Source organism: Dysidea avara, chromosome 5 (assembly GCF_963678975.1).
Source record: "Dysidea avara chromosome 5, odDysAvar1.4, whole genome shotgun sequence".
NCBI lineage: Eukaryota > Metazoa > Porifera > Demospongiae > Dictyoceratida > Dysideidae > Dysidea > Dysidea avara.
Genome location: NC_089276.1, coordinates 1 through 10130, shown reverse-complemented (window position 1 = coordinate 10130; position 10130 = coordinate 1). Strand labels below are relative to the sequence as shown.

General features: G+C 39.5%; 1 protein-coding gene and 1 long non-coding RNA gene across 4 annotated transcripts; one reads left to right on the top strand and one right to left on the bottom strand.

The window, feature by feature from the left end:
• The first annotated feature begins 1804 nt into the window (after positions 1-1804).
• On the top strand, positions 1805-5404 carry LOC136255698 (uncharacterized). Of its 2 annotated transcripts, XR_010701052.1 has the most exons (4): positions 1805-3066; positions 3180-3241; positions 3903-4077; positions 5038-5404. It is a non-coding gene; the product is annotated as an uncharacterized lncRNA (long non-coding RNA). The 2 variants fall into 2 exon arrangements; XR_010701051.1 differs by lacking the exon at positions 3903-4077.
• A 509-nt stretch (positions 5405-5913) lies between these two features.
• LOC136256760 (uncharacterized) lies at positions 5914-9053 on the bottom strand. 2 transcript variants are annotated; one of them, XM_066049777.1, is made up of 2 exons: positions 8298-9053; positions 5914-8200 (listed from the first exon to the last, which is right to left on the bottom strand). In XM_066049777.1, exon 2 carries the CDS (start codon positions 7918-7920, stop codon positions 6142-6144), a length of 1779 nt encoding a protein of 592 aa, XP_065905849.1. In that variant the 5' UTR covers positions 7921-8200; positions 8298-9053; the 3' UTR covers positions 5914-6141. The 2 variants fall into 2 exon arrangements, with proteins under 2 accessions (XP_065905849.1, XP_065905851.1); XM_066049779.1 differs by having other exon boundaries at positions 5914-7365.
• Positions 9054-10130: the final 1077 nt, after the last annotated feature.

Here is a 10130-nt window from a genome sequence, read left to right as displayed (position 1 = left end):
TTGTTCTGTCTCTTTATTAATTTTCTTGATAAAATACCCCAGTAATTGCCAGATTAACTTTTAATTTTGTATAGGGGGTTCCACTCTGAGCCTGAAGCACAGCTACGATCTACACTATAGTATTTCACAGCAATATTTCACTATTAAACATTATCATTTCAGGGTACAGATCCAGACTTTCAAAAGGGGTTCCACTCTGGAACATGGTAATTGCAACTTCAGTATAGGTGTCTAACAGTTACATTTCATAGCAAATAATCAATGTTTTACCGTTAAATCTTTCCATTTAGGTCTTTGAAATCTAAAGCCTTTAGAAGTAATGCAATAGCTACGGTAATTATTTTTGGAGGTGCATATTCTGCTGGGGTAGCAGTTTTGGTTTTGCAATTAAAAAAGGAGGTGAATTGAGTGTCACTATCATTGTTTGTAATGAGTATTTATTTGACTGATTTTGGTGTACTGAATTTGAGAAAAACTTGGCAGCAGCTCATCTGCACCTAGCTATCAATGTTAAGCCCCAGTTTATGACTTTAATCCTTCTAAATGCAGTCCAGTGGGGTTCAAAGGGTTCCATGGAACCCTCCCCCTTTTTGAAGAGCCTTAATATTGTGCACCTATCAATGTTACAAGGGGGTTCCATACGTCCTCAACAATCGACACCCACTTTTCTACACATCATCTGATTCGGCTCATCGAGCTGAGTTGTTTGATACGTAGTTTCAAGTCATCGGATCAAAGATGACCGAGTTATGGCCTTTCAAACTTTTCTACATACAAAAAAATTATTCAGTTTTATATGCATACACATATACATACAGTACATACAGTACATACAGTACATAGGGTTAGGGTTATAATACAGTAAAATAAGGGCTCGTCCCATAGGCTCCAAACAGTGGAGACATTCAATTGTGCTCAGCTGAAGTGGCAAAGGAACCATATTGCACAGATGCATTAGTCAGTTGTTGAGCATGAGCTTGGTAGCTGTATAGTAACAAAGATTGTATTTCTTTAGTAGCTCAATGTTGTTTTGATATATATATACATATATATATATATATATATATATATACACCTCAGATTGTGGTATTATAATTGTAGCTCACAGTGGGTATAGGCAACTATGTACCTATCCAGCTGGGTTATGGTATGTAACTGTGTGCTGGTGGCTATTATAGTCTCACCAAGTGGGAGTGCCACTCACACAATCTTTACTATTTGGTTTATAGCTGTATGGCCATATGTGTAGTTGTATTATTTGACTGGCAAGTTTAATTCGTCGTGTAATAGCTACACGGAGACCAAATGGGTTGAGAATTTCCCATTATAAATATCCATCGTACTGGTCACGACCGGTTTCGTTTCAGCTCTACGCCGGAAACTCATCAGGCAACCTTAGACGCGGATTTAGTATTGCCAGAGTAGTGTTGTACTAGGGTTAGGGTTAGGGTTAGGGCTGTAACTGGTGTCCCTCAAAAGCGGATTTTTATCTGTTATTTTGGCTCTTTCTTGTGTAAACATTTTGCAGTGTGTAGTGTAGTGTGTGTGTGTGTGTGTGTGTGTACCCGTGTAGTGTAATGTGTGTCCACCTGTGTATATAGTGTGATGTGTGTCCACCTGTGTAGGCTTGAGCCAATTATACTTTGAAAATTGCCTATTATGCTTTTGAGCAGTGCTCAAAAATCCAGCCTATTATGCTAAAAATTATACTCTCAATCAAAATCTAGATTATGCTCAAGCACTGACTGTTTTATTAGAGTATATCTGCATTTCTTGACTGCTGTATTAGAGTAAGTGACTGCTGTATTAGAGTAAGTGACTGCTGTATTAGAGTACCTCGATCTTATTGCCATGAAGTGTGAATAATCAGACAAGAAATGGTAAAAATAATAACACTACAAGGTTTTTGATATGAAATGCAGTAATAATGTGCAGTGTGTTCATGTTGTGCAGTATTTTTGGAGTGCGCATTGCACATTTTAATTACAATTTTTCCTATTATGCTGGCATAATGCTTGATGCTTTTGCTAGCCTATTATGGTCAAAAGTATACCAGCATAATTGGTGCAAGCCTACACTTGTGTAGCGTAGTGTGTGTCTAGCTGTGGTGTCCAATTTTATTAATTACACGTATATGTAATAGTTATACCACAGGCACGAGTGCGTATATATGAGGCAAATGTACTTGTGCCTGTGGTATAGCTAATATTTTTGCTGTCCCTGTTCTTCATGTACAAACAACACACACACTACCCCTTTTTACTCTATATGTAATTAAGTAGTATATTTAAGTAGGTAGTTAGTTTTTGTAATTAGCTATTGGCAGTTCGTGCCTTTAGCTATCAGCCACCCCACTCCAATCACCAATTATCATCGACACTCTTGTAATCAACTATAATTTTGTACATGTACGGTGTGGTTGTAAAACTAATAAATAATAAATAAATATACCACTTTCCTTTGATGTATTTGAGAGTGCCTTTGATGTGGTCTGGTATTATGTCAAACTCCTTTGAAGTGGCTTAATATATTATTATGGTTACTATATCAAAGTTTATTAGTTCCAACTATACTATGTAATGTTTTTAACAAACCTACATCACCAAGAGACAGTTTTGATTGTGCGATTCAGTTGGTCTCAATTGAGAGCCACAGGAGACTCAATTGTAAACCACAGGAGAACTGGAAAATTCAATCCCACAATCACCATACTTTTGGTTCCATATATAACAGAAGGGAGCACAACGGTACATCAAAGAAATCTGATGAATTTTAGGAAAGTTTTATGAGATATATGCACACTTAACTGTGCAATATCAGTGTTATTGCACAGCGTATATCTCATTAACATTCCAGAACCAGTGCAATATGTGATATATACACTGGCTTTTCCCTTTGATCTGAGGTGTGAAAATGGTATATGTGTGTTTAATATTCTCTGCAGGGATAATATATGCATCTAAATGTTGGATCAATGATTCATGTTGCTTTATAATTTTACAGGTATTGGTATTGAGTCGGAGCCATGTGAAGATATTTGGGGGTTGGAGTTATTTCTAAATAAAGGTACATGATAGTGTTACACTATACTGTACTGTATTGATATTTATGTGTGTTTGGTATGTATTTTAAAGTGATTCTGTATATCTGAAATTTGTACTGTTGATGTGTACTTACAGGTGGTACCCTACTGTAGCAGTGAAGCGGAGACGTATCGGATTTGAGTTGTTTGAAAATGCAGGTACGAATTTAGTATCTGTCCTCTGTGTGTGTGTGTGTGTGTGTTTAGTATGTACTCTAAAGTGATGGTGAATAGAACAGTCACTCTAATGCAGCCACCATATGTGACCGGATTCGACAAAACCAGGCTTCCACACACATCCAATTCTTTGACTTTAATCGCTTGTAATTTTACGATGCAGTATGCTAGTGACCTACAATATTCACACAATGCATTCATTGCATTATATAATAACAGATCCAAAGTTTAAACTGATAGCATGCTCCTACATTGAGTTATGAACCTTTAAAGCCATTAATTTGGATGTGTGTGGAAGCCTGGTTTTGTCAAATCCGGTCACATATCTAGGTACTCTTATTCTTATAGAGCAGTCACTCTAATGCAGCCATTAGATCAAGATACTCTAATAGAACAGTCACTCTATTACAGCCACCAGATTGAGATACTCTAAATAGAATGGTCATTCTAACACAGCTACCAGATTGAGTTACTCTTGTGTAGTGTAGTGTTGCAATGTGACTACCTGTGTAGTGTAGTGTGTGAGTTTACCTGTGTAGTGTTGTATGTTACTCTAAAGTATTTATTAGAGCATAGCTCTTATATGGTTTCTTGTGCTACAAATGATTGCTCGTTGGATGTTCCCTGATAAAACCGTACACAGGTTGCCCTGCTGTGGCTCATCTGATCACATACCTCATCTATGCAACTTGTCTTGTGCTTCTTGGTTTCCGTGGATACAACTTTGCAATGGATTGTGGCATTTGGAGTTTCAAGATTAAAACACTTGGCAACTTTGTTAATGGCTTCTGATACATACTACCTGTGTAGTGTACTGTGTGAGTCTACCTGTGTGGTGTTGTATGTGACTACCTGTGTAGTGTAGTGTAGTGTGTGTCTACTACCTGTGTAGTGTAGTGTGTGAGTCTACCTGTGTAGTGTTGTATGTGACTACCCGTGTAGTGTAGTGTGTGTCTACTACCTGTGTAGTGTAGTGTGTGAGTCTACCTGTGTAGTGTAGTGTGTGTCTACTACCTGTGCAGTGTAGTGTGTGAGTCTACCTGTGTAGTGTTGTATGTGACTACCTGTGTAGTGTAGTGTAGTGTGTGTCTACTACCTGTGTAGTGTAGTGTGTGAGTCTACCTGTGTAGTGTTGTATGTGACTACCCGTGTAGTGTAGTGTGTGTCTACTACCTGTGTAGTGTAGTGTGTGAGTCTACCTGTGTAGTGTAGTGTGTGTCTACTACCTGTGCAGTGTAGTGTGTGAGTCTACCTGTGTAGTGTTGTATGTGACTACCTGTGTAGTGTAGTGTGTGTCTACTACCTGTGTAGTGTAGTGTGTGAGTCTACCTGTGTAGTGTTGTATGTGACTACCTGTGTAGTGTAGTGTGTGTCTACTACCTGTGTAGTGTTGTATGTGACTACCTGTGTAGTGTAGTGTGTGTCTACTACCTGTGTAGTGTAGTGTGTGTCTACTACCTGTGCAGTGTAGTGTGTGAGTCTACCTGTGTAGTGTTGTATGTGACTACCTGTGTAGTGTAGTGTGTGTCTACTACCTGTGTAGTGTAGTGTGTGAGTCTACCTGTGTAGTGTTGTATGTGACTACCTGTGTAGTGTTGTATGTGACTACCTGTGTAGTGTTGTATGTGACTACCTGTGTAGTGTAGTGTGTGTCTACTACCTGTGTAGTGTAGTGTGTGAGTCTACCTGTGTAGTGTGTCTCGATGTGTATTGTGGTGAGTGTGTCACTGTCTCGCATAAGCCTCTACGTCACTAAACATATTTTGCTTTTGTTGCAGGTAGCCATTTGAAATGAACAAACTAAACTTGATTTTTTTTTATTGTGTATAGTCAAATATATGTTCTATTTAGCCATGATTTTAAACTATGTTTTTATTGTTCCATATTGAATTCATCAGGAGCAGTGTGTCTGTGTGTATTTGGTGCATGTGTACGTGCACATGTTATTAGATTGATTGTACTAGTGGTGTAGATAATTATACTGTATGAGAGAAAGTAAACATGTTCAAAACAGATAAGTACAACACCTCGGACACATGCAACAATAGAGATGTAGGAAGCTACAAAAATAAAATAAGCTATAGTACAACACACACACAAACTACAAAGGCAAAGTAAATGTTCCAATCTACACAATCACATGCCAAAAAGATCTATTGAGAGTAACTGATTGCTTGATAAGCAGCTTTAGGACTAGAATATTTCTGAATTGCCATAGACTGTTGTATTACTGCTTGGAGGGCCTTCTTATGTATTATGTCACAAATAATCTACTGATTCTCAATTTCTCATTGTTAGCCATTGCATGCTGCTGTAGCTCAAGATTATTTTAATATTCATGCTAAAAGTGCGACCACGATATTAGGCAATCACATGAGTGCACTCCTACAGTAGGGTTAGTGTTAGTGGTTGGATTGGGTTCAGCTCCAGAAGAAGCTGGGACCAATCCTGCACCATCCGTCCTGGCGTTTGTTGCCTGTTCTCCAAGGTTTGAGACATTAGATTCTATAGGTTGGCTTTGAGGGGTCACTGGCAACTGCCTTCCACTCCTTAAGATGGTTGGTGGTGGTTGTGTGGCCATTACTAAGTAGATTGATTACAATTATATAATTTAGAAACAAAAAAAAAAAAAAAAAAAAAAAAAAAAAGGGGGAGTACAAACACACAAGTACACAAGACACATACACAACTACAATTAATGTTATACAAGCAGTAAAAACAAAAAAGTTACGTATACAGTTCCAATTCAGCGGTCAAAAGAAGGACCGGTTTCGACAAGGAGTCTTCATCAGCTTCTTTATTAATAGAATGATTCATATTGCATTAGTTGTTGTTCTTATAGTTGAGGAGTTGTCATGAGGTCAGGGTCAGTTTGTTGTTTTTTATTTTTTGTTTTTATTTAACACGTTCAGTCCAAAGGGTACTTTAGTTTTCATCAATTGAATATATTCCATTTCTTTAGCTTTTCTGGCTCTCATATCCTTTACCTGGTCTATGATGGTAATTGTAAATATTTCAAAGGTTGCATTGTGTTTCTTCAGATGGTCATAGATAGGTCTATCCACTGCGGTTTTCTGTGTGTTCCTGTGTCTTTTCATCCTTGCTCTTACACTGGTACCGGTTTCTCCGATATATTGTTTCCCACACTTTGTACAGTCCAATAAGTAGATTGCCCCTGTGGTATCACATGAGTAGATAGTCTCTATTGGGTATCTGATCTTAGTTTGGTGGCTGTAAAAGTAGCTCCTAGGTGCAAGTTGTTTACACATTCCACATTGTCTATGTCTACATTCGATATTCTTAGCTGGCCATAAGATTTTTGGCAAACTAGGAGGTTGATGAGTGTTGGTATCTGTTTCGATTGTCCCCTCTAACTTAGCCTTGGTAATTCGACGTCCTATGTTAGTTCCCAAGGTATATGCTACTCTTGGTGTTCTAGGTAAGAGTATTTTTCTGGTGTTCTCGTCATTAGCAAAAATTCCCCAGTTTTCTTCCAATACTTTCTTCATTGGTAAATTTCTATCAAAGTCACAGACCATAGTTACAAATTCTCTTTCACTTGCCTGTCTATCCCCTTGCAGTTTCTCATCTCTGGATTCAAAGGGGATGATATTCTTGTCCACAACTTTCTTAGGAAATTGTCTATCCTTGAATTTAGTTTTTAGCATATCCATGGTGGCTTCATAACCTTCTTTCTTACTACTGTTTCTGAGTATTCTTGTATTTTCCCCGGTAACAATTGCTCCATAAATTGATTGGGGGTGGTATGAGTCGCCCCTGATGTATGAGAATGTGTTTGTCTTCTTAAAATGTGGAGTCACGAAAGCTCTTCCCTCTTCTATATGAACATTAACATCTAAATATGGTAAGGTAGTAGGGGATGTTTCGAAAGTAAATTTAATTGATGGATGTACTTGGTTTAGATGTTCCTTGAATGTATTGAATTCTTCCAAAGTGGCTGACCATATTAAAATTATATCATCAAGGTATCTTCTGTAATAGGTTGGTTGTACAGGGTAGTTAAAGATGTGTTCCATTTCCAAGTTGGTCATGTACAAATTTGCATAGTTTGGGGCCATCTTAGTTCCCATGGCAACTCCTCTAATCTGTAAGAAAAATAGATCTGCAAAATTAAAGCAATTATATTTCAATACAAAAAGTAGGACATTCCTAATAAAACATGTGGGGGGGTAAGTGGGGTCATTATAATTATCAATAAAGGTTAAAATTACATCAATTGAATGCTCTATAGGTATACTTGGATACAGGGAGGATACGTCTGCTGTCACCAGGAGGCTGTTTAGTGGAATATGGAGTTGTTCCAGTTCTTTGATGACTTGTGTAGTGTTTTTTAAAATGTGTTTGTATTGTTCCACAATTGGTTTCAACAGGATGTCAATAAGTGCAGAGAGTTTACAGGTGGGGCTGTTAATGTTAGAGACAATGGGGCGAACGGAAATTGGGTCCTTGTGTAGCTTCTTTAAGAAATAAATGAGTGGGGTCCTGGGTTCATCGTCTGTACTAAGGAAGTTGAATAAATCTAAGTTGATAATGCCCCTGTCTAGGCTGTGTTTAAGAAACTTACAAATTACTTTATGTAGTTCCTGGTTGATGTCTGTCTCAAGTCTCTGGTAAACTTGTTCATTATTCAGGTGGTTCATTGCATCCTCAATGTATCTCTCTCTGGTTTCCACAGTTATTTTGTCTCCCTTATCACTTTTACGAATTACAATATCTTTGCGTTTCTGAAGTAAATTTAGGGTCGTTCTCTGTTGTTTAGTAAAGTTGTCCCTTTCCTCTCTCCGTTCATTGAATTCTTCTTCTAACTTGTCCTTAGTCTGTTTGATATACTGTTCTATGATGGCTTCAGAGGTGGTTGAAGTGTTGGTCGGGTGCTTAATTGGTAGATAGGGATGTTTAGGAATGTCATATCTATAAGGACTGATATACGACACAAGGGTAGTTTTAAAATTTTCTAATCTGCTTGTACACTTATCTAATTGTATGTATTTATATGGAATAAATTTAAGTCCCTTACTCAGAATGGCTGCCTCATGTATTGATAGTTCTGCGGGGGAAATGACCTCGATGCTATTTGTATAAAATTCCTTAAGTTGTTTACGATATCGCCAAGCTCTCTTTCTATTCTTTCCAATTGGTTTGGTTGCTGGCGGTTGTTTTGTGCCATCCAGTTTGGGTAGACAGTGTGGTAATTCCTTGGCTGATTGTTCTGACTTTGTGTGTATTGTCTCTCACGTGGGTCAGGTTGGTTCTGAGTTTGCCTCGACCATTGGGAGGTATGTTGAGGGTCTCTTTGACGATAGTTCGTACGGGGTTCCCTCTCCTGTCGATTGGCATAGTTTCTCCTCGTTCCTCTAGGCTGTCCATTCGAATTATCTCTAGTGGCGTTTCCCTGGGATTTCCCCTCTTCCACATCTCTAATTCTTTTGTCCGTACTTGGCGTATCATTGGCCTTCTTTTTCTCTCTTCTTGTTTTCAGTTTCTGTTCCAGTATCTGATTCTCGGATTTGGAGGCGTCGAAAGTATCTTTGACTAGACGGTTGTCGTTCGCTAGGGGGGAAAGGGTTTGTTCGATCTGTTGCAACTTTTGTGTAATATTTTCACTTAGCTCTTTATAGTGTTCTCTGAGCTCCTCCACTATTTCCAGTTCAGCAGCGAGCAGGATTCCGGTTATCCTTGCTTCTAAGCCTCTTGTTTGTTCCACTGCGTTCAATTTAAACTTAAGTTGTAGACCCTTAGGAATAACTCTAGTCTTACTAGCTTCTTCTAAGAATTCTGCTTTAGGGTTAGGTTTAGGGTTAGGGTTAGGGTTAGGTTAGGGTTAGGTTTAGGGTTAGGGTTAGGGTTAGGGTTAGGGTTAGGGTTAGGGTTAGGGTTAGGGTTAGGGTTAGGTTTAGGGTTAGGGTTAGGGTTAGGGTTAGGGTTAGGGTTAGGGTTAGGGTTAGGGTTAGGGTTAGGGTTAGGGTTAGGGTTAGGGTTAGGGTTAGGGTTAGGGTTAGGGTTAGGGTTAGGGTTAGGGTTAGGGTTAGGGTTAGGGTTAGGGTTAGGGTTAGGGTTAGGGTTAGGGTTAGGGTTAGGGTTAGGGTTAGGGTTAGGGTTAGGGTTAGGGTTAGGGTTAGGGTTAGGGTTAGGGTTAGGGTTAGGGTTAGGGTTAGGGTTAGGGTTAGGGTTAGGGTTAGGGTTAGGGTTAGGGTTAGGGTTAGGGTTAGGGTTAGGGTTAGGGTTAGGGTTAGGGTTAGGGTTAGGGTTAGGGTTAGGGTTAGGGTTAGGGTTAGGGTTAGGGTTAGGGTTAGGGTTAGGGTTAGGGTTAGGGTTAGGGTTAGGGTTAGGGTTAGGGTTAGGGTTAGGGTTAGGGTTAGGGTTAGGGTTAGGTTTGGTTAGGGTTAGGGTTAGGGTTAGGGTTAGGGTTAGGGTTAGGGTTAGGGTTAGGGTTAGGGTTAGGGTTAGGGTTAGGGTTAGGGTTAGGGTTAGGGTTAGGGTTAGGGTTAGGGTTAGGGTTAGGGTTAGGGTTAGGGTTAGGGTTAGGGTTAGGGTTAGGGTTAGGGTTAGGGTTAGGGTTAGGGTTAGGGTTAGGGTTAGGGTTAGGGTTAGGGTTAGGGTTAGGGTTAGGGTTAGGGTTAGGGTTAGGGTTAGGGTTAGGGTTAGGGTTAGGGTTAGGGTTAGGGTTAGGGTTAGGGTTAGGGTTAGGGTTAGGGTTAGGGTTAGGGTTGGTGGTTAGGGTTAGGGTTAGGGTTAGGGGTTAGGGTTAGGGTTAGGGTTGGGTTAGGGGTTAGGGTTAGGGTGGTAGGGTTAGGGGTTAGGGTTAGGGTTAGGGTTAGGGTTAGGGTTAGGGTTAGGGTTAGGGGTTAGG

Coding starts and splice junctions, on each gene's coding strand:
- LOC136256760 (XM_066049777.1), bottom strand. CDS start 7,920: ATGAACCACCTGAATAATGAACAAGTTTACCAGAGACTTGAGACAGAC.